Genomic DNA, 24,631 nt, shown 5'->3' on the forward strand with positions numbered 1-24,631 from the left:
GATGGCAGTGCGCCTGGCTTGCCAGGCATTTCTCAATCTCCTACGTGGCCGCTGTGTGTTAGTTCTCACCGACAACACCACGGCCATGTTTTACATCAACAAGCAAGGAGGAGCACATTCGTCGATTCTATGCCAAGAGGCCATTCGCCTGTGGGACTTCTGCATCGCCCACTCGATCCATCTCACGGCATCGTTTCTTCCTGGAGTCCAGAACACACTAGCGGACCGACTCAGCAGGTCCTTTCAGACGCACGAGTGGTCAATTCGTCCGGACATCATCTATTCCGTTTTCCAGAGGTGGGGATTTCCCCAGGTAGACCTGTTTGCATCTCGAGCCAACAGGAAGTGCCACGAGTTCTGCTCCCTACAAGGGTGAACTATGGGCTCTCTATCAGACGCGTTTCTTCTACCTTGGAAAGACCACCTGTTTTACGCTTTCCCTCCATTTCCTCTGGTCCACAAGGTGCTGCTCAAACTGTGCAGAGACCAGGCACAAGTAATTCTAGTCGCTCCAGCGTGGCCGAGGCAACACTGGTACACCACACTGTTGGAGCTCTCGGTTCAAACACCGATCCCGCTTCCGTTGTGTCCAGATCTCATCTCTCAGGACCACGGCCGACTATGTCACCCCGACCTACAATCATTCCACCTCACGGCGTGGTTGCTCCATGGTTGAACCAGGCGGAGCGACAATGCTCGCACTCTGTCCAGCAGATTCTGCTGGGCAGTAGGAAGCCTTCGACACGGACCACATACTTGGCCAAGTGGAAGCGGTTCTCCTGTTGGTGCGAACAACGAGCCAAGTCCCCATTACAGGCACCTATTCCTCTCATATTGGAATATCTCCTATCCCTAAAACAGCAGGGCTTGGCGATATCTTCAATTAGGGTTCACCTGGCCGCTATATCGGCCTTCCACCCAGGGGAACTCGCGTCCTCGGTATTCTCTAACCCGATGGTCGTTAGATTCCTCAAGGGCTTAGACCGGATGTACCCACAACAACGTCAGCCCATTCCGATGTGGGATCTCAACCTGGTTCTCTCCAAGCTCACAGGGCCTCCATTCGAGCCACTGGCCACCTGTTCACTCCTGTACCTATCCTGGAAGACAGTCTTCCTCGTAGCCATCACCTCAGCAAGGCGCATTTCTGAACTCAGGGCGCTTACATCCGAGCCCCCATACACGGTTTTCCATAAGGACAAAGTGCAGCTTCGCCCACATCCTGCCTTTCTTCCTAAGGTGGTCTCACCGTTTCACATGAATCAGGATATATTTCTCCCAGTCTTCCATCCTAAACCACATGCTACTCGCCAAGACCAGCGTTTGCATTCTTTGGACGTACGCAGGGCCCTGGCTTTCTATATTGACCGCACAAAGCAGTTTAGAAAGACGACGCAACTCTTCGTTGCAGTGGGCGACCGGATGAAAGGCTTACCGGTCTCCTCACAATGCCTGTCCTCCTGGATCACGTCTTGCATCCGGACTTGCTATGACCTGGCCGGTGTCTCAACGCCGCACCTCACCGCTCACTCAACGAGGGCCCAAGCTTCCTCGACTGCCTTCCTGGCTCAAGTTCCGATCCAGGACATTTGTAGAGCTGCAGTTTGGTCATCAGTCCACACATTTGCAGCTCACTACGCACTGGTACAGCAATCCAGGGACGATGCTGCATTCGGATCAGCGGTTTTGCACACAGCAATGTCTCACTCCGACCCCACCACCTAGGTAAGGCTTGGGAGTCACCTGATTGGAATCGATATGAGCAAGCACTCGAAGAAAAGACGGTTACTCACCGTTGTAACTGTTGTTCTTCGAGATGTGTTGGTCATATCCATTCCAAACCCGCCCCCCTTCCCCACTGTCGGAGTAGCCGGCAAGAAGGAACTGAGGGGGCGCCGGGTCGGCTGGGGTATATATCCAGCGCCATGAAGGCGCCACTCTAGGGGGCTCCACAGCCGACCCGCCGGGTGTTGCTAGGGTAGAAAATTCTCCGACGATCGTGCACGCGGCGCGCGCACACCTGATTGGAATCGATATGAGCAACACATCTCGAAGAACAACAGTTACAACGGTGAGTAACCATCTTTTTCTTTGGTATTTCTAATACATTTATCATGCTTCAATTTCTCCAAGGAGTAACATTACACTTCTTCTTAAGTCACTCTTATGAGTGTGGTCCCTCCTACTTCTAGTTTGTTTTAAAATGGACAAATTTAAAGCATCAAAAGCAATTACCCACAAGTTTTTCTTAAAGATTCCTCTTAGGACACTTTCCTTGGACTTACCCAGGAGAAACAAGCATACAGCATTGTGATGGGTTCCCCCTGTGGTGCCACTTGGAACTGGGGTACCACTGAGCCCCCTGATCCACCAGCCTGGGCTCCCCCTCACACTATACTGCTGTGACAAGCTGCAGAGCCCTCCAGCCTGCACTTTCACCAGCATACATACAGGTAGGGACACACCCAGCTGCAGTTGCATGCAGGCTTTCTGACCAGCCCCTGCATAGGAAGGCTACAGCTAAGGCAACTCCCAGCTCCTCAGACACGCACCCCCTCTGGAGTATAAATCTAAAATTCCTCTTTGAGTCATTGCTCATGTCAATTCTAAGTAGATGCATGCACGCTGCATGCACAGTCAGAAGGTTTTCCCCTAGTGGTACCCATCGGGTTGACTGTGGAGCCCCCTGAATATCACCTTCATGGCGGTGTATATAGGTCCCTGCCAACCCACTGCCTCTTCAGTTCCCTCTTACTACCAGTGATGGTCATTGGAGTGTCTCTCTTTCTCTCTCTCTGTCACTCTCTCTCTTGCCTCGGGCAAGCAATTCCCTAGCATTTTCTTTCTTTGTTTTGTAAATAGTTTTATTAACATAGTATTGTTAGTTTTAGTGGTTAGTTAGTTAATAGTTAAGGGGTTTTGTTAGGGGCTGCTCCCCCACCACACTCTCCCCTTCGGGGACTGGGGCATGCCTTGATCTCAAGGCCTCAAACCCTGTGCATCCTGTCAGAAGCCTATGCCCAGGGAAGATTCTCATGATTCCTGCTTAAAGTGCTTGGGGGAGGCCCATCAGAGTGATAAGTGTAAAATCTGCAGGCACTTCCGCCCAAGAACAAAAATGGAGAGAGACTTCAGACTTAAGCTTTTCCTTATGAAGTCGGCTCTTCGTCCCCAGCCGGCACAGAACGTATTGGCATCGAAACCCAGCACTTCGGTGCAGAGCGCACTGTCCTCCGTACGAAAGGCCGTGGCTCTGGCAAAAGACCCAACACCCAGAGACTCGTAGCACTGCCACTCTCTGGCACCGAAGATGAGTTCGGCAGCCTCTTGGCATGGGTCACACTTGCTGGTGCCGCATAAGAAGCAAAGAAGAGCTGGGAGTGGGCGTTTGCCAACAGTCAGAGTAGTAGAGCGCGATGGTGCTCGTGGAGTGCGTCCCGTGCCGGGATACTCAGCTCCTGCTCAGGTGAAACCAGCACCATTGACTCTAACCACTCAGGCAGAACCGTCGAGTCTGGTCCCATTGGACTCCCTGGCGCGGGAGAGCCAAATGGGGACGTTGGACCTGCCATCTATCTCAGACAGATTTGAGGCTGCAAGAGGCCTCCTAGAGTTGATGGCCCAGCAGTCAGCGGCACTGGCACCAAATAAGGGGCCAGTTCTCTCCAAGGGCAAACCAGCCATGAGTCTGCAACAGTCCCCCTCACTTGGGCACCACTCCCTGGCACCGTCCTGCATGGCGCCCCGTGGACCTCAAGGTCGGACTCGATCTCAGAGCTGGAGTCAGACATCTCCGGGCAGAGCTGGCACCATTCTCGTCATTCCCCAGTGAGAGGAGGCACACCAGGTCCCTACGATGCCCTGGCATCCTCAATGGCAGGCTCCAATGTAATGGCCTTTCTGGACCCCCTGGATGGGCCATCAAACCCCAGGTCCGAGCTCCAGGTTCCTGTCCATAGCCTCGGACAGGTGGGGGCCCCCTATCTTCCTCGATGGTGAAGGAACCTCCAAAAGGATAGGAGCCCGGCACTGAGATGGAGTCGGTACTGTGCCTGCCACCATGCAGGTGACATCACTGAGGGAGGAACCCTGAGAATTGGAGGGTCAGGAGAAACCTATGCCCATGGGGGCTTCTTCATCTTCCTCCCAAGACAAGGCAGTAGTGGCCTCATCTGCCTCTTTGCCAACCATGGACAGTAGGGCCCATCAAGAGCTGCTTAGAAGAGTAGCTCAAAACCTAGGTCTTCAGGCAGAGGAGGTGTCAGAAGACATAGATTGCATGGTAGATATTCTGACACCAAAAGGGTGGCCTTGCCGTTGATCAACACCATTCATAACACCATGAAGACCCTGTGGCACCCCCTGTCTCCATTTCTCTCATGGCAAAGTGGATGGAAAGAAAATACTTTGTACCCTCCAAGGGGTACAAATACCTTTTCACCCACCCTCAACCAGGTATGCTTGTCATGGATGCAGACAAATGCCAAGGAAAGGCAAGGGCAGCAAGGTCCTACGCCAAATCCAAAGAGGCAAGGAAGTTGGACCTTTTAGGCTGTAAGGTCTATTCCATGGGGGACCTCCAGCTTCGAATTGCTAATCAGTAAATGGTGCTCAGCCGCTACAATTTTAATTCTTGGAACTCTGTCCAAATTTAAAGAGCTCCTCCGAACAAACTCCTGATGTGACTTGGGAGCTGCTCTCTAGGAGAATAAGACAATTGCAAGGCTGCATTGGATGCGGCGCACTCGGCCACCCGCACAATGTCCACTTCCATTGTTATGCGCCGAAGCTCGTGGCTGCAGGTCTCGGGCCTCCTACCAGAGGTACAGCAGGGCATCCAAGACTTGCGCTTTGACGGCTCGGGTCTGTTTGCAGAACAGACAGATTCTAGGCTTCATAGCCTAAAAGAATCTTGGGCAACCATAAAATCCCTGGCCCTCCACACGCCAGCCCCGAAGAGGAAGCATTTTAAGCTTCAGCCCCCCCACCTCGCTTCTACCCTTCTCAGCAGAGACAGGACTATAGCAGAAGTAATAGGTGAAAGCCCCCACAGTCCTCCTCAAACCAGGGCCAGGGCCAGGGCTCAATGAGGCAGTCTCCAGCTTCCAAAAAAACTTCTTTAAGGTTCGCCCGGGGGTGACGCACCAGTCCACATCCCAGATCCTTCCCCACCTTTTGTGAACCATCTATCCCATTTCTACCGTGCTTGGGCCCATAGGCACCAACTTTTACTGTTCCTGGTTTGTGCTCGACCCCTGCCCCTGGCCCCGCCCCTACACCACCCTCGCCTCATCCCCTACCCCCAAGTCCCCGCCCCTGCCCCGCCTCTTCTCCGCCTCCTTCTCTGAGTGCGCTGCATCCCCGCTCCTCCCTGCTCCCTCCTGGAAAGTCCTAAGCACCGCCAAACAGCTGTTTGGTGGCGGGAAGCGCTGGGAGGTAGGCGGAGGAGTGGGGATGCAGAGCATTCGGGAGGAGGAGGAGTTGAGGTGAGGCTGGGGGTGACGGGAGCTTGGCTGCTGGTGGGTGCAGGGCACCAACTAATTTTTCCCCATAGGTGCTCCAGCCCTGAAGCACCCACGGAGTTGGCGCCTATGCTTGGGCGCAAATAACCTGAGACCGGAGAGTCCTGAGAACGGTAGAATTGGTATATTTTCTCCAATTCTGTTCCCTTCCACCTTTCCCCCCAACTCTCCTCATCCCTCTTCAGGGACCCTTCTCACAAGCAATTTCTAGCACAGGAGGTGCAAACACTCCTACATTTCAGGGCAGTAGAGGAGATCCCTCTAGAGTTCGGGGACAAGGGTTTCTACTCCCGTTATTTCCTAATCCCCCAGGCTAAGGGTGGACTCAGGCCTATTTTAGACCTGTGAAACCCACAAATTTATGAAGAAGTTGAAGTTCCACTTGGCCTCCATCATTCCCTCTCTGGATCCAAGGGACTGGTATGCCGCCCTCGACGTGTATTTTCACGTCTCCGTACTTTCATCCCACAGAAGATTTCTTCAATTTGTTGTAAACCATCTCCACTATCAGTTCAAGATCCTCCTCTTCAGCCTCTCGACGGCCCCTCAGGTGTTCACTAAGTGCATGGCGGTAATGGTGAACTACCTATGGAAACAGAAGGTGCAGGTATTTCCCAACCTGGACGACTGGCTAATCAAGGGCCAATCTCAAGCCCAAGTGGAGGACCAAGTGAGCCAGGTGCATATGACGTTCCTTAGGCTTGGCCTCATTCTGAATGTGGCAAAGTGAACTGTAACCCCCACTAAGAGGATAGAGTTTATCGGAGCCCTGCTAGACTCCACCCAGGCCAGGGATTTCCTTCCGGAAGCTCATTTCCTTGCCGTGAGTGCCATCATAAAAGATCTCAGCAGATTCCCCACCACAACGGTGCAGAATTGCCTAAAATTAGTCAGACACATGGCTGCTTGCACATATGTGGTACAGCATGCCAGACTGCAACTTTGTCCCCTTTAGGCTTGGCTGGCCCGAGTTTACAGACTGAACCAAGATCACCTAGACAGACTGATCACTCTTACCCCTCAGGTTCTTGAGTCCCTTCGGTAGTGGCTCAACTCACAAACAGTATGTGCAGGAATACCCTTCTCCAAACCTCAGCCAACGCTGTCATTAGTCACAGATGAGTCAGCGATGGGATGGGGAGCGCACTTAAGCGATCTCAGGACTCAGGTTCTTTGGTCCCAGGCAGAACTTTCACTGCATATCAACATAAAGGAGCTGCGCACAGTGTGCCTTGCTTGCCAGACTTTTCAAACCCATCTTTAGGGCAGATGCGTATCAGTATTGACAGACAGCACCACAGCGATATTCAATATAAGCAGACAAGGTGGGGTGCTTGCTCCTCAGGAAGCCCTCAAGTTGTGGGTATTTTGCATCGCCCACTTGATACAATTGGATGCCTCGTACCTTCCGGGTTCACAGAACGAATTGGCCGACTGCCTCAGCAGGTCCTTTCACAGCCACAAGTGGTCTCTTCACCCGGATGTCACCATCAGCATTTTCCAAAGGTGAGGCTCTCAACAGATAGACCTGTTCACGACACGGCACAACAGGAAGCGTCAGCAGTTTTGTTCCTTCCTGAATCGCAGCCAGGGCTTGCTCGCGGGCACCTATTGTATGCATTCCCACCATTCCCACTCATCCACAAAGTCCTCCTCAAGGTCCGACAAGACAAAACTTCATTAAACTTGATAGCACCAGCGTGGCCATGTCAGCACTGGTTCACCATACACTGGACATGTCCATGGATATGCCTATAACCCTGCCCCTGGATCTGGACTTGATCACCCAGTACCACGGCTGCCTCCAGCACCCAAACCTGGAGTCTCTCCACCTCACGGCATGGAAACTCCATGACTAAACCCGTTAGAGCTTGCATGCTCAGACTCTGTTAGGGAGGTTCTCCTTGGCAGCAAGAAAGCCTTCCACTCGCACCACTTACCTGGCTAAGTGGAAGAGGTTTTCAGTTTGGTCGCATCAGAAGGGCACTCCTCCATTGCAGGCCTCGATTCCCTGCATCCCGGACTATTTACTCCAGTTAAAACAGCAGGGGTTGGCAACATCATCAATAAAGATTCACCTCGCTGCGATTTTGGCTTTCCACCCCAGCTCAGCAGCCCAGTCAATGTTTGCTAAACCTATAGTTGGCCGTTTTCTCAAGGGTCTAGACAGACTGTACCCTCAAGTAAGACAGCCAATTCCCCCATGGGATCTCAATTTGGTGCTCTCTAGGCTGATGGGCTCTCCCTTTGAGCCCTTGGCAACTTGCTCTCTCTCCTTTACCTATCTTGGAAGGTAGCATTCCAAGTGGCTATAACATCGGACAGAAGAGTGTCTGAGCTCAAGGCTCTGACATTCAAACCCCCTTATACAGTGTTTTATAAGGACAAGGTACAGTTACGACCACAACCGGCTTTCCTCTCAAAGGTAGTTTCACAATTTCATGCAAATCAAGACCTCTTTCTGCCGGTGTTTTGCCCCAAGCCGCATGCTAATGACAGGGAACACATGCTCCATTCCCTGGATGTTAGACACGCTAGCATTTTACATTGAGCGGACAAAGCCATTTAGAAGGTCAACACAGCTCTTTGTTGCCATTGCCCAGAGGATGAAAGGTCTTCTTGTCTCAAACCATAGAATCTCTTCTTGGATCATGGCCTGTATCAGGACGTGCTATTGTATCGCCAACAGAACCCGGTCGTCAGCAGGGGGATCGAACCTGGGACCTCTGGAGCTTAGTGCATGAGCCTCTACCACATGAGCTAAAAGCCAACTAGCTGTTAGCTAAGGCTGTAGAGCAAACTCATTAATCTCTCCCTGTCTAAGTAGTCTCGGTGCACTAGATGGGACACCACCACATGCAGGAGGTGTATGGGTTACACTATGACCTGGCAAAAATACCAGCTCCAACATTGACTGCACTCCACAAGAGCGCAAGCTTCCTCTGCAACGTTCCTGGCACAGGTTCCCATTCAGGATATCTGCAGGGCAGCGACATGGTTTTCGCACTATGCTATCATTCAGCAGGCTAGAGATGATTCCACATTTGGTAGAGCAGTGGTTCAGTCTGCAAATCTGTGAACTCTGACCCCTCCTCCAGGGGACTGCGTGGGAGTCACCTATTTGGAATTGACATGAGCAATGACTTGAAGAAAAATGGTTACCTATCTTTCATAACTGTTGTTCTTTGAGATGTGTTGTTCGTGTCCATTCCAAGACCCACCCACCTCCCATCTCTCAGAGTATCCGGCAAGAAGGAACTGAAGAGATGGCAGGTCAGCAGTCACCTATCTACACCGCCATGAAGGCGCCACTCCAGGGGGCTGCACAGCCGACCTGACGGTTACCACTAGGGGCAAACCTTCAACAACTGTGCATGCGGTGCGCACACATCTACTTGTAATGGACATGGTCAACACATCTCGAAGAACAACAGTTACAAAAGGTAGGTAACTGTTTTTTATACCGTCTTGTGCTGCACAGGGAAATGGACAGCGTAAGCTCATAAAATTTACCCCCTCCCTCAATGTGGTTAGGAATATGAAACAGCCTTTGCCCCGGGTTATGATTCCCACACACTTCATTCCAACTCACTGGTTTAGATAAAGCAAAAACAAGTTTATTAACTACAAAAGATAGATATAAAGTGGTTATAAGTGATAGCAAACAGATCAAAGAAGATTAACTTTGCAAATAAACAAAAAATGCAAATTAAGCTTAACATACTAAATAAATTGGATATGAATAGCAGATTCTCACCCTGAGAGATGATACAAGAAGGCTACAGATTCTTAAGGAGCAAGCTGCACTTGCTTTGCAGCTTGGAATCCCCAGGTGTTTCTTTCACAAGCTAAAAATCCCTTTAGCCTGGGTCCAGCACTTCCGCCAGTTCAGTCTTTGTTCCTCACGTGAAGAACACCAGATGATGTCACTCCCTGCCTTATTTAGCTTTTGCTATGGTGGGAACCCTTTGTTCCCAAAGCTTGGGTCCCACACCAGTCTGTGGAAAAATACTGACATCCCAAAATGGAGTCTAGAGACATGGTCTCATCACATGTCCTTGTAGAGTCATAGCAGACATTACTCGGAGTCTGTCTGTAGCATTCTCAGGAAAGCTCCCCAGGTGGGAGATAAGCTTCTCCTAAGGCCTATTGTTTATTTCTTAATGGCCCATTGCCCTGAATAGTCTCTTCCACACCCACTACCTAGATTGAAAGCATAGTGGGCATTACCCCGGTGTAATTATATTTGAAATACAGGTACATAGTCAATATTCATAACTTCAGATACAAAAATGATACATGCAAATAAATACGATAATGACATTCATTACTCATAACTTTTCCAATGACACCTGACATGACTTATCTTGCATAAAATACATTATAATTATGTCATAATCAGATCATAATATCACTGCAAAAATATGGGGTGCAGTGTCACAAACATTACTTAATTAAAATCCTAAAATTTAGCTCCTTGAGGTCTCACTAGAAAGAGTGCATACTTAGCAAGATAACATTTCGTTACTTATATTAAAGACAAAGATAAATCAACCTCTGAAATCTCTCTCTTTCTTCTAAGTCTTGGTAACCATGGAGGCAGGGAGAAGCTGTCCACATGGCAAGTACAAGTGTCTGGTAGCACGTCTGGAGTTCGACAGGTTCTTTGATGAGCTCAGCAAAATCTGAGGTTCCACTTGGTGACCTCCAGTTTTATACCTTCTTTTCAGGGATTATTGGAGGTTGGCAGCTTTTTTATTTCTACTGGACACTTGTTAACCAGCTTTCTGATTTCTAGTCCCCAGTTTTCCTGCTACTTCCATTGATATCCAGTAGATAGTTTTGATATATAACAACTTTCTTTGGTTCTTTTCTTTGTCAGAGGTTTTTTACATTTTATTCATTTCAAAGATTGTATTTTGTATTGAGAACCCTATTAATTAGAATTCCCCTTTTAAGAATTTTTTAATAGTTTAAGACTATACACGGCTTAGGTGTTTGTGCTTCCTTATGCCATATAATTCATAAAATTTCTACAATGCAACAATAATTTAGAAAGAAAACAGTCCTTTATAATTCCACAGAATTTGGTGAACATGGTCATACATTCTTTGATTATACTGTGACGGGTTGGATCACAGAACCTCCCTTGGGAGCTGCCACCCGATGTGCCAAGACTACTTCTACCCCTGCCTTCCCTGCCAGTTCGGGGCCCCAGCACCCTGTCTTGTTGAGCCAGACACTCCCGTCTGCTCCAACAAAGACCCAGGGTCTGAATTACTTGCCCCAAAGCTGCAGGTTTACCTGAAAGCAACTAACAGAAGTGTGCTTGTCTCTAACACTCAGATGCCCAACTCCCAATGGGGTCTAAACCCAAATAAAGACATTTTACCCTGTATAAAGCTTATGCAGGGTAAACTCATAAATTGTTTGCCCTCCATAACGCTGATAGAGAGAGATGCACGGCTGTTTGCTCCCCCAGGTATTAATACATACTCTGAGTTAATTAATAAGTAAAAAGTGGTTTTATTAAGTACAGATAGTAGGATTTAAGTGGTTCCAAGTAGTAACAGACAGAACAAAGTAAGTCACCAAGCAAAATAAAATAAAACGCGCAAATCTATGTTTAATCAAACTGAATACAGATAAGATCCTCACCAGTTCCAGAATGCTCCCTTCTACAGACTAATCTCCTTTTAGCCTTGGTCCAGCGATCACTCACACCCTTTGCACACTGTCCTTTGTTCCAGTTTCTTTCAAGTATCGTGGGGGGGTGGAGAGGATCTCTCTTTAGCCAGCTGAAGACAAAATGGAGGGGTCTCCCATGGGCTTAAATAGACTTTCTTTTTGTGGGTGGAGACCCCCTCCCCTCTCCTATGCAAAGTCCAGCTCCAAGATGGAGTTTAGGAGTCACCTGGGAAAGTCACATGTCCATGCATGACTCATAGTTTCTTACCAGGTAGCAGCCATGGGTCACATGCTACCATGAACGTCCTCAAGTAGACTTCTTATGTGGATTGAAGCATTCCAAGATTCATTGTCCTTTAAGTGTCTCTTGATTAGGTACTTAACTTCAACATTTCTTTCTCCAGGAACTGACCAAATGCTCTACTACGGTTATTTAGAAATCAAATCAGTACACTGCCAATATTCATAACTTCGAATACAAAAAATGATACATGCATACAAATAGGATTAATAGATTCAGTAGATCATAACCTTTGAGATATGTTACATGGCATATGTAGCATAAAACACATTCTAAGCATATTTCCATAAAGCCTTACCATTAGGTATACGTGAGGTACCATCACATATACCTAATATCTTTCATTTCACATTCTTCAAAGCTTACAATAAAATAAGAAATATTGAAGGACCTAGACAAATTATCCACATATAGAAAGATGGTATAGCTGATTGATAAGGCAGACACAGTACAGTTTTTAATTTGGAGTGAAAACGCGTGTTGGACTTCTGTGGGGTATAAGGAATTTTGGGCCATGTAACCTTCAGTTTCTTTGGTTCAGACAGCGAGAGGGAGGGATAGCTCAGTGGTTTGAGCATTGGCCTGCTAAACCCAGGGTTGTGAGCTCAATCCTTGAGGGGGCCACTTAGGTATCTGGGGCAGAATCAGTACTTGGTCCTGCTAGTGAAGGCAGGGGGCTGGACTCGATGACCTTTCAAGGTCCCTTCCAGTTCTCGGAGATAGGATATCTCCATTAATTTATTTTTTATTTATTTAAGTTATTTCTGCCTTGCATAAATTCTATAGTTTTCATACTCCTTTGTGACTTGGTTAACTCTCAGAACATTATGGGTTTGTCTGCATAGGAAAACATCCTCTTTTTCTATATATTCTTTGTTTAATCTTCTGGGTGGACTTTTTTTAGCCATTCAAAGACTCCATTCATATATAAATGTATAAAATGGTCTCAATATTAATCCATTGCACAAGCGTAGTTAAAATATATTGTTTAAACATTCCAGATCAGTTCCCTGGAAAATTCTGCTTCAAACTTCACTTATCTCAGTTCCGCGGTCAAGATGAAGTGTGGATTGCTGGTTTCCTATTATTTTTGGTTAGATTGAGATAGACATTACTTGGGGGTAAACAAAGGTACATACTGTAACCTTGGTTGTGTCCTTGATAGGGGAATAGATTGGTAGATTTTTCTGATTTAAGGCCAGAAGGAATTATAGTTATTATTCTTAACACACGCAGGGGCATATTTGAAATCTGTACATCTCACAGGAGGCAGTGTTCCCTCTAGTTTGATCTAATGCCAAGGCCCCCCTCCCATTGTATCTCATGAGAAAAACTACAAGAAGAGATCTTTGCACTGTTGAGTATAGGTACCATAGAAGGTGATGCCAGAACTTTACTGAAGGAAAAGGTGTTTTCTGGTATTCACTTATTCCCAAATAGAATGGTGTCCTGTGCACTCTGAAAATGAAACAAATACTTAGTGAAGATAAAGTTCTAGATGATTGCTCTGGGAAGTATTATCACTACTCTAAACCTGGAGGACTAGTTTGGGGCCTTAGATCTTCAAGATGCTTATGTCTACATTTCAATAAGAGAAGACACAGGATATGTCTCAGTGTCCTTTCAGTCACTACCAGTATAAGATGCACTGCCCTTTGAGTATTCAATGATCCCAAGAGTATTCACCAAGTGCTTGGTGGTGGTAGAAGTTTAACATCATGATTGAGGCCTGCAGGTGTTATCTATATCTGGACAATTGGCTCATAAAATCAAATCATTTCAGAAGTTAAGGTTTTTTCTAACTACCAGCCCTGAGATTCAGTATGGAATCTTAAACTGGGATTTGACATATTTATATATTATGAAACAAATAAATAGGTCCCTCCAAATTGGCAGCCCATTGTGCATAGGCATTTGGTGCGATAGGTGTTGTAAAGATTTAGTAAAAAAAAACCTGCCCCAAAAAGCTTAGTCTCAAGTACAAGAATTCCAAGCAGTCCTGTGTCTCCCAACATAGTGAGCTCACAGGTCCCATTTGTCCCCCTTGTGCACTAGGTCCAATCGTGCTCAGGATCAGTTTGCCCAGTACAGAGCAGAATACTGAAGCCAATAAAAACTATAGCTTCCCTTACACTTATATACTGTTGTCAGGGTTCCCCACACACACACACACACACTCTGAACTCTGGGGTACAGATGTGGGGACCTGCATGAAAGACCTCTTAATCTTATATTCTACCAGTTTAGGTTAAAACATCCCCAAGGCACAAATTCTTTTCCTTGTCCTTGGACGGTATTTTGCTGCCACCATCAAGTGGTTTACACAAAAATTCAGGGAAGGATCACTCGGAATCCCTGTCCCCCCAAAATATCCCCCCAAACCCTTTCACCCCCTTTCCTGGGGAGGCTTGAGAATAATATACCAACCAGTTGCCTTAGCAGTGTGACCCAGACCCTTTGTCTTCAGGACACTGAAATCAATCAGGTTCTTAAAAGAAGAACTTTATTGATAAAGAAAAAAGTAAAAGAATCACACCTGCAAAATCAGAATGGAAGGTAACTTTACAGGGTAATACAAAAATTTAAAACACAGAGGATTCCCCTCTGGGCTCAGCTTCACAATTATGAAAAGAGGAATGAAACTATTTCTGTAGCATAGGGAAATTCACAAGACAAAACAAAAGATAACCTAATGCATTTCCTTGCCCTACTCACAGTTTCTGTGGTTTTAGATGGATTATTCCAGGTATATGGATTATTTCAGGAGATACTGTACCTTCTTGGCTTCTCTCTCCATCCGGAGAGGGGACAACACACAGAACAAAAACAAATCCTTCTCCCCCAGATTTGAAAGTATCTTCTTTTCTCATTGGTCCTTCTGGGCAAGTGCCAACTAGGTTATTTGAACTGCTTAATCCTTTACAGGTAAGGCAATCCAGTACAGCTGCCAAGCATACATAAAGGTTGCTACCCTTCCCCCTATATTCATGACAACTGTATTTACATTGGGGTCTGGCCACCATATTATTTTTCCTGAAATATTTTAAATAAGAAATTATTAAGTAGTAATATATTCCAAAACATGATCCAATAAAAGATATTACCCTTACCCACCTTGTCTCTCTAATATCCTGGGACTGACACAGCTGCAACAACACTTCATACAGTATTAGTCTTTTGTTTCATACCTCAAAGGAACACAAGATCTTCAGTTAAATACCATATTAGAACTTTCTCTGTATATTGTGATAATACTTATTTTGATTGATTGTTAATATTTCAGTTATTAATCTTATCCAATTTTCTTTAACTATTTAGAATGGAAACCCTCAAAATCCCTACTGCAATGGAATTGATGGTGTAATGGAGGCATATTATAGAAGTTTAAAATCTGTACAGCTTTATGGACCAACAAACTTTGCTCCAGTAATTAATCATGTCGCAAGGTAAGTATTCCAACAGTTGCCTTGGAGAAACCAAATACATTGACATCGTATTACCAATATAATTATTCCATTGAAAAGACAAACAGTAGTAGGACATTAATGTTGAAAAATCAAGCATTCAATTGTCAGGAAATAGAGTTAAGGTTGGAAGTTAAATCTTAATTTTCTGCCTCCATGTGCAATCATTAGCATGTGGTCTTTCCATATATAATTATATATTGTTTCTCAACTAATTAAATTATTCAAATAGTAATTTCTTTTATAACATTCTGTACAGTAAACATAGGGATCCTCGGTCTCTTTTCAGTTAAACTTGTTTCACTGAAGAGGGAATTTGGCCTCACTTTTTCACTAGGAGGGTGGTGAAGCACTGGAATGGGTTACCTAGGGAGGTGGTGGAATCTCCTTCCTTAGAGGTTTTTACGGTCAGGCTTGACAACGCCCTGGTTGGAATGATTTAGTTGGGGATTGGCCCTGCTTTCAGCAGGGGGTTGGACTAGATGACCTCCTGAAGTCCCTTCCAACCCTGATATTCTATGATTCAGTGATTCATACTGTGGAAGCAGAGAAAGAACTGACAGGAAGGGAATTGTGTTTTTCTCCAACAATACTGTACTATTGTAATAAAGACAGGTCCTGGTCCCTCTCCCAGCCCATTTGTTCTACTCCAGAAGCACAGAGGACCTGGAAAGCTGCCTTAGTTTGGCCCTTGAGGAGTCTCTGATGCCCTGGAGGCCAGCTTAGGGGGTGCAGTTGAGAAGAGATGTGACTGGCATGTGTTGCGCTTTGGTAATACCTGGCTAGTGTAAGGGCTCTTTGGCCATTACAAGCCAGCATAATTTAGAACCAATCTCAGGCTGATCCAGATTTATACTGAGGACATGGTGTATGCAAAGGTGGCTTAAACCCATCTTTGCTCTTCTCCTCTCCTCCTTGGTAGCTAGTAGATAATCTTGTGCAGCTGAGGATCTGGCATCTGATCTGATAAAATGACATTTTAGGAGACCAAATATTTTAATTTTATTAAATTTTTATTTTTCATTTGTCTCATTTTGCTGTTTCAGCACCTTCGCCTATTTTGAAGAAAAACAAAATATGTTACAATTAGTTGTCTGAAAAATGGAAAAACATGTCACACAAAAAATTCATCTTTTTGTAGTCGTTTGTTTTACAAGGTCTTAAGTGGAAGAATTTAAGGTTTTACCAAACTTTTTTTTTTTATTTTGAATTTTAAAATGTTCATTTCCTCTCTTCCTCCTCTTCACCCCCCCCTTCTTCTTTTTTTCCCTTTTTGCCACAGAATACAATAATATGAATAACTTTCAGGGGTTGGGTGGGTTGGTTAGTTGAACTTTGCTACTTTTCCTTTTGCTTCTCCAACTTTTCCAAAGTTGAGTAGATTTGAGAAGTCAGAGGGGGCAAAAGGAAAAATTAAATTAAAAAGAGAGAAATGGAAAAAAAGAACAATGGAAAAAAATCTAGACAAGCACACTATCTCATTCGGTGGCAGAAAGGAAAAAAGGCACAGAAAAAGAAAAAAACAAAATGTTTAAAATTTTATATTTTGAAAATTTCTTGTTCAGTGAAAATCCAGAAAACTTAGAGAACAGTTAGAAAAATGGAATAAATATATTCAAAAGAGAAGTGAGAAGGTGCTTGGAATCTTTCTGAACTATTGTGTCTCATATGTATGTTAGGAACAATTTTTCCATTATGAAGAGATATATTTTAGAACTTCCGACTTCACCAAACTAAGTTATGTAGTAGAGAATACTTGGTCCCTTTCGTCCAAACCATAAGATAGATATGAGAAATATACCAGTTAAGAGTTCTACTGAGTTGATACATGCTTTAATCCCCAGTGTGGCTGATTGGCACCTTACTCAAATGGACTCTCAGATCTATTTGTCTTTCTGCTGATTGGGGAAGGGATGTTGTAGTGTTGTAACATTGTCATCAGATCCGAAGAAGTGAGGTTTTTACTCACGAAAGCTTATGCCCAAATAAATCTGTTAGTCTTTAAGGTGCCACCAGACTCTTTGTTGTTTTTGTAGATACAGACTAACACGGCTACCCCCTGATAATTGTCATCAGAAGTACTCCTGCATTTCTGAAGAGAATTTCTGTGAAAAAAAACTAAAATGAAAAGTAAGGATGATGGCCAAAAAGTGGAGTCATTAGTGCAGGACAGGTTTGTGCTTCCTGGAGCCGGGGAAGGTCTCTGTTGCAGAGCTGTAACAAAGCATTTTAGCACCTGTGGTGATCAATCATATTTGCGCTCCCTAGAGGTGCCATTTGGGGGACATGCAGGATCACATCCCGCCCTCTCCCAGAATTCTGCCTCCCATTTAGCACAGCGGTTTTCAAACTGAGGGGCGCACCTTACATGTGAAATGCACCCCACAGTTTGAAAACCATTGCCTTCTGCCAGGGGCCAGCAGATCGGAAGCTGGTGGAAGCCACCCAGTCTGCTCAGGCCCTTGGCTCTTCATGCTGTGGAAGCCGAAGTGCTGGCTGGCTGCCCGGCAGCCCTCCCTGCCCTGTTTCCCAAGTCAGGCCACCTCTGCGCAGCTGGGCGCTTTCCAGGCAGAGTGGTGGCACTGCTCCGAGCTCCTGAAACCTTCTCGTCTCTGCCCAAAGGAGCTTGGTGCCGGCCAGCAACACCCCCTGCAACCAGCCCCTGTCCATGAAGCCTGGCTGCCATAAGATGCTCCCCAAGGTGCTCCCTGGAGTACTCATTCCCCTTGGGCACCTGCTTACAGCAGCCCAGTCACGCCCCACTTGCTGCCCAGGGGCCTTCCATTGCAGCCAGGTCACACTCACCACACTCTCTACACACAGTGGAACCACCCCTTGCTCCCCTTGGCTGCTGGGCTCGCAGTCACACAGCCTGAGCTCAGCCATGTGAGCCTGGTGCCCAGCCCAGGAGCTGGGGGCAGGCAGCTGCTGGCAGGTGAATTCGCTCCTGCCAGCTCCAGAAACCAAGGCCGTGAGAACAGAGCAACCCCTAGAGTTACCATATTTCAGATTTCCAAATAAAGCACACTAACGGGGGGGAGGGGATCCTGAAGGGGTGTCTGTGTGCTGGGAGGGACATTTGGGGGATATTTGGAGGGTACTGGAGGGAGTAACTGTGACGGGGCTGATGCTGCTGAGCCCAATCCTGTACTGCCCCATTTTTGCGCCCATGCCGGCTCTGCGCCCTGAGCAGCTGCCCCTCTCGCCCCTCCCTAGTTGTGGCCCTGTTCCGTTGGAAAGAACACCATACGACTCAGCAGTGCCTGTAACTTCCCCTCACCATTCCCTCAGAGGTTAAGGGATTGAGATGGGAATTCTAGACAGCCTAGAAGACCAGCTGGCAGAGAAGATAAGTAGAGGACACTCAGCAGCAGCCACATATTCCTGATCCTTCTTCCTCTTACTGGTCCTGTCCAAGATCCTCAGTAAGACTATTTCTGTAAATGTTCATTCTCTTTTTCACCATGATATCACTCAGATTAACCTTGAAGTTCATGGTAGAATAGAGAGAAGGTGTTTTTGCCTGCACCCAGAATCTCAAGTTCAGAATGACTCTGTGGAGGACAAATCATGCAGTTTGGGGAGCATGATTAGCCATACAAAAGACAGTAATATACAAGATAGATTATCTATATCTCCAATCAGTAATATTAGGAGTTCATCCAAAAGCTTTAGCACCAGTAATCTTACAGGATGAGTATCTTCATATCACAGTAGACTTCATCCTTCACCAATATTTATGTTCTTCTTCGAGTGCTTGCTCATGTCCATTCCAATGTAGGTGTGCATGTGCTGCATGTACCACTGCCAGAAAGTTTTTCCCTCAGTGGTATCCGTCAGATTCTCTCTGGTGTCCCCTGGAGTCACGTCCTCATGGCACCGTATATAGGGATCTGCCAAGCTGCCACCCTTCAGTTCCTTCTTTCCACCTGTCATGGTTGCTGGAGCTGCTTCTCGTTCTTGCTCTTGCAAGTACTCTCCCCGATAGACTTTGTTTTTCCTGCATATAGCTGAAAAATTAGTAGTTAATTGCTACAGTTAGTATTAGTTAGTAGTAATAAAGTAGGACCCCTCTTAACGGGATTCTCCCCTGTCCCTGTCACAGGAGCATGCCTCGATCTAAGGGCTTCATGCCATGTGAGGCTTGCCACAAGCCTATGCCCATTAGCGACCCCCACTCAGCTTGCCTCAAGTGCCTTGGGGAATCTCATCTGTGTGACCGCTGCAGAGTTTGTAAAGGGTTCAAACCCTGTAGCCAGAAAGAAAGAGACCAAAGGGTGCCATTGGACTCTCCTCTGAGAGAGAGCACACAAGACTGGCACTTCCATCTATACCAGAGGTGTTCCAGGCAGCACAGAACCTGATTTCCCTACTGTACCACTATCCGACACCAGGCATGAACCAGCGCTGGAGATGAGAGCAACTAAGGCACTGAGACCCCAGGTGCCGTCGAAGGGGAAACCAGCAATTGATGCCGGAGCATCAGTCCACCCCCCTTTTGGCACCACTCGCTGGTACCGTCTGCACCGCTCTCCCATAGTCATCAGGGAGTGAATCCTCACCCTCAGATTCAGAGCTGGAATCCTGCAGCTCCCACAGGAGCCGGCACCGGTCTGACCAACAGTACCTGATGGTGGATATGGACCCAGGGGGGTTCCACCAATTGCCTGGCTGGCACAGACACTGATGCCTGTGTAATGATTATTTTGGACTCCTTTGGCTTTTCATAAGACCCAAGAATCTCAGTCAAGGAGGTCATACTCTGTTGCATCAGAGGGTAGAGGCTCACCATCTCCTCCTGTGGTACAGGAACAGGGCCCAGGTACTGAGCCCGGTACCATACCTCAGGGACAGGCACCATGGGGTCTGCTAGGTGCTGATGGACAGGAGCAAGGCCTGGTACCGGTCCTAGCATCCTCTTCCTCCTCCTCAGATAAGGTGGTAGTGGGAACCTCCATTGCACTCACACAGGATGACCACAGGGTGCACCAAGATCTATTAAGGAGGTTAGCCCAAAACCTGGGGATCCAGGTGGAGGAGATTGCAGCGACCTCCCATGCTCTAGTGGACATCTTGACTCCTTCGGTCCCCTCACAGGTAGCTTTGCCTATGGATAGTGCCATCCTAGAGCCTGTTAAGGAACGGTGTCAAACTCCAGCCTCCTTTCAACCCATGTCAAAAAGGGTGGTGAGGAAATATTTTGTACCACGGAAGGGCTTTGACTAACTATATACCGATCTTCCTCCAGAGTCGTTAGTGGGAGAAGCAGGGGCACCAGGGACCTACCCCCCAAGGCAAAGGACACCAAGAAGCTGGACCTCTTTGGCAGAAAGATCTACGCCAAAGAGGCTCCAACTTCATATTGCCAACCAGCAGGTGCTCCTTAGCCATTATGACTTTAACTCCTGGGGCGCAATGATAAAATTTAAGGAGTTGCTGCCACAGGAATTCAGGGCTGAGTTCTAGTCAAGGAAGGCAGAGCAGTGGCGCAAGCAGCACTGGACATGGCCAACTCAGCTACTTGGGTCGGCTTCGGCTATGGCTATAAGAAGAAGCTCGAAGCTGCAGACCTCGAGTCTCCCGCATGAGGTACAGCAAACTATCCAGGGCCTCCCATTTGAGGGCATGTCACTCTTTTCGGCGCAGACAGACTCCAAGCTCCACAGCTTGAAGAACTCCAGGGCCAGTTTCTGGGAAGTCTCTGGGACTGCACACACCGGCCCCACTGAGAAAGTATTTGAAGCCCCAACCTCTGCCTCATTTCTATCAGCCTCAGTCGAGGCAGGATTATAATAGGAGGCGTGGCAGGAGCTACAAGAGGAGGCCTCCTTCCGAACCCTTGTTGGCCCATGGAGCTATTACAATCGTCAGACAATCATTTGGTTCTAAACAGGCCTTTTGAGGGTGCGTCCAAGGATGCCGTACCAGAACAGTGTCAGGATACAACCGCCCCGATTTATGTGGACCAGCTATCCCATTTCTATTGGACATGGGCCCATATCACTCAGATCGCTGAGTGATACACATGATAGGACTGGGATACACTCTGGAGTTCAGTTCTTCCCGTCCTTCCTTCACGTCCCTCTTCAGGGAGCCTTCTCATGAGAAACTCCTGATTCAAGAAGTGCAAATGCTCCCTGCAAGTGGGAGTGGTAGAGGAAGTTTCTCCAGAGCTAAATGGCAAGGGGTTTTACTACTGATATTTACTAATCCCGAAGACCAGTGGTGGTCTCAGACCCATACTGGTCCTGCAAAACCACAACAAATTCATGAAGAAGCTAAAGTTCCGCAGGGTCTCCTTGACTTCCATTATCCCCTCTCTGGATCCAGGAGACTGGTATGCCGCCTTCAACTTAAAGGATGCCTATTTTCATATTTCAATCTTCCAAGGCCATAGAAGATTCCTTCATTTCATTGTGGGTCAAGTACACTACCAATTCACAGTTCTTCCATTTGGCCTGTCAGCAGCCACTCAGGTTTTCAGGAAGTGCATGGCAGTGGTCGTGGCCTTCCTAAGAAAACAGGGTGCAGGTGTACCTTGACCTCAATGACTGCTTGATCAGAGGTTGGACGTGGGCTCAGGTGAAGGCAGACATACAATTGTTACTGTTAACCTTCCAGAAGTTAGGGTTTTTGTTAAACATGCAAAAATCGACTCTTTCTCACATTCAGAGGATAGAGTTCATAGGGGCAGTCCTCGATTCAGTCCAAGCCAGATCCTTTCTACCGGATGCCAGATTCCAGACCCTAAACTAGATCATAGAGAGCCTCAGAAAACTATCCATCACCATAGTGAGAAACTGCCTGAAGTTCTTGGGGCATATGGCATCATGCACGTATGTGATGAAGCGCACTACGTTGTGACTCAAACCTCTTCAGGACTGGCTAGTGTCAGGGTACCGACCAGGTCAGGATCGCTTGGACAGGGTGGTCACAATTCCCCCCATCGGTGATTGCCTCCCTCTTACAGTGGCTGGATCCGGGGGTAGTATGCACAGGTGTTCCATTCACAAAATCTCAGCTATCAGTGTCTCTAGTCACCAATGTTTCCACGCTGGGTTGGGGAGCTCCCCTGAGGATCCTCAGGACTCCAGGCCTCTGGTCCCAGGAGGAGCTCTTGCTACACATCAGTGTGAGAGAACTCAGAGCGGTGTGCCTCGCCTGCCAAATGTTCCAGCCCCACCTGGAAGGCAAGTGTATGTCGGTGCTTACAGACACATGACAGCGATGTTCTGTATAAACAGACAGGGTGGAGCGTCAAGTATCAGGGGGTAGCCGTGTTAGTCTGTATCTACAAAAACAACAAGGAGTCTGGTGGCACCTTAAAGACTAACAGATTTATTTGGGCATAAGCTTAAGGGTGGAGCGTGATCCTCTCATCTATGCCAGGAAGCCCTCCGCCTCTGGGAATTCTGCATAACCCACTCGATCCACCTCAAAGTCTCCTATCTTCCAAGGGCCCAGAATGAGTTAGTGGATTGTCTCAGCAGATCCTTCTCTAATCACAAGTAGTCCATTCGCCCAGATGTCGTGAGGAATATGTTCCAGAGGTGGGGAGATCCCCAGGTAGACCTGTTTGCAATGAAGTGCAACAGAAAATGTCTGCAGTTTTGTTCCTTTCAGAATCACCGTGTGGGCTCAATCACAGACATGTTTTTTCTCCCTTGGAAGGCCCATCTCTTCTATGCATTCCCTCCCATTCTGCTCATATGCAAGGTCCTGCTGAAGGCCAGAAGGGAAAGAGCGAGTGTGATCCTGATTGCGCCAGCCTGGCCACATCAGCACCGGTTCACCACTCTTCTGGACTTCTTGGTAGAAACACCAATCACCCTAACTCCATTTTCGGATCTAATCTCTCAGGATCACGGACGCCTATATCATCCAAATCTCGAATCCCTCCATCTCACAGCCTGGAAGCTTCATGGCTGAATTCCTTGGAGGTAACATAGACTCATAGAACTGGAAGGGACCTCAAGAGGTCATCTGGTCCAGTCCCCTGCACTCAAGGCAGGACTAAGTATTACCTAGACCATCCCTGACAGGTGTTTGTCCAACCTGCTCCAATGATGGAGATTCCACAATCTCCCTAGGCAATTTATTCCAGTGCTTAACCACTCTGACAGTTCGGAAGCTTTTCCTAATGTCCAACCTAAATCGCCCTTGCTGTAATTTAAGCCCGTTGCTTCTTGTCCTATCCTCAGAGGTTAAGAACAACAATTTTTCTCCCTCTTCCTTGTAACAAACTTTTATGTACTTGAAAACTGTTACCATGTCCCCTTTCAGTCTTCTCTTCTACAGACTAAACAAACCCAATTTTTTCAATCTTCCCTCATAGGTCATGTTTTCTAGACCTTTAATCATTTTTGTTGCTCTTCTCTGGACTTTCTCCAGTTTGTTCACATCTTTCCTGAAAACAACAAGGGCTATTGGTATCTTCAGTTAGAGTACACCTGGAAGAAATTTCAGCTTTTCACCCAGGGGTGGAACAGTAGGTCCCTTTTTCTAGTCATTCTGTAGCCACTTTCTTAAGGGACTAGATAGGCTGTACCTACAACTGCAGCAGCTGATCCCTCCCTGGGACCTTACCTTGGTACTGTCAAGATTCACAGGACCCCCCATCCAAGCCCATGGCAATGTGCTCTTTACTTGTTGTGAAAGGTGGCGTTCCTTGTGGCCCTCACCTCAGCCAGGAGTGTCTTGGAGATTAGGACCCTCACATCAGAGCCTCCAGTCTTCTTCAAGGATAAGGTCCAGCTGCACCCTCACCCAGCCTCCCAAAGGTAGTGCAGTTCCACAATAACCAGGATGTTTTTTCTCCCAGTCTTGTACCCAAGACCACACACAAGTAGCCAGGAGCAGAGGCTCCACTTGCTAGATGTCAGGCAAGCACTGGCCTTCTACATAGAAAGAACCAAATCATTTAGGAAGACTCCTGAGTTTTTTGTGGCAGTGGCTGACAGGATGAAAGGCCTCCCAGTCTTAGTCCAGAGAACTTCATTGTGGATCACTTCTTGTATCTGTGCGTGCTATGACTTGGCAAAAGTCCCTGCTTCAGCCCCGACAGCACATTCCACAAGGGTGCACGCATCTTCAGCTGCATTTGTGGCACAGGTTCCCATCCATGATATCTGTAGAGCGGCAACAGGGTCTTCTGTCCACACCTTGGCAACTCATATGCCATCATGCAGCATGCCAGAGACAGTACTGGATTTGGCAGAGCGGTGCTACAGTCTGCTTGTTGGTGAACTCTGAACCCACCTCCTACATCTTTGGGAGTCACCTACACTGGAATGAACATGAGCAAGCACTCAAAGAAGAGAAGACCGTTACTAACCTTCCGTAACCGTTGTTCTTTGAGATTTGTTGCTCATGTGCATTCCAAAACCTGCACTCCTACTCATCTGTCAGAGTTAGCCGTCAACAGGGAACTGAAGAGTTGGCAGGGTGGCAGATCCCTATATACAGTGCCATGAGGACGTGACTCCAGGAGGCACCAGAGTCGACCCAATGGATATCGCTGAGGGAAAAACTTTCTGCCAGCAGTGCATGCCACGCATGCATAGCTAAATTGGAATGCACATGAGTAACACATCTCAAAGTGCAACAGTTACAGAAGGTTAGTAATCATCTTTTTTCCATTGGAGAAGTTTACAGTA

General features: G+C 47.1%; 1 protein-coding gene across 3 annotated transcripts in view; it reads left to right on the forward strand.

Annotated features, from left to right (window-relative positions):
- The window catches only part of CPNE8 (copine 8), a 271,698-nt gene that overhangs the window by 209,458 nt on the left and 37,609 nt on the right, over positions 1 to 24,631 (forward strand). For all 3 annotated transcript variants that reach the window (XM_054019129.1, XM_054019120.1, XM_054019112.1), the window contains exon 16: positions 14,830 to 14,957. In XM_054019129.1, coding sequence (XP_053875104.1) covers positions 14,830 to 14,957 — 128 coding nt within the window. The remainder of the gene's footprint in view (positions 1 to 14,829; positions 14,958 to 24,631) is intronic.

This window comes from Malaclemys terrapin, chromosome 1 (genome assembly GCF_027887155.1).
Source record: "Malaclemys terrapin pileata isolate rMalTer1 chromosome 1, rMalTer1.hap1, whole genome shotgun sequence".
NCBI classification, from domain to species: domain Eukaryota; kingdom Metazoa; phylum Chordata; order Testudines; family Emydidae; genus Malaclemys; species Malaclemys terrapin.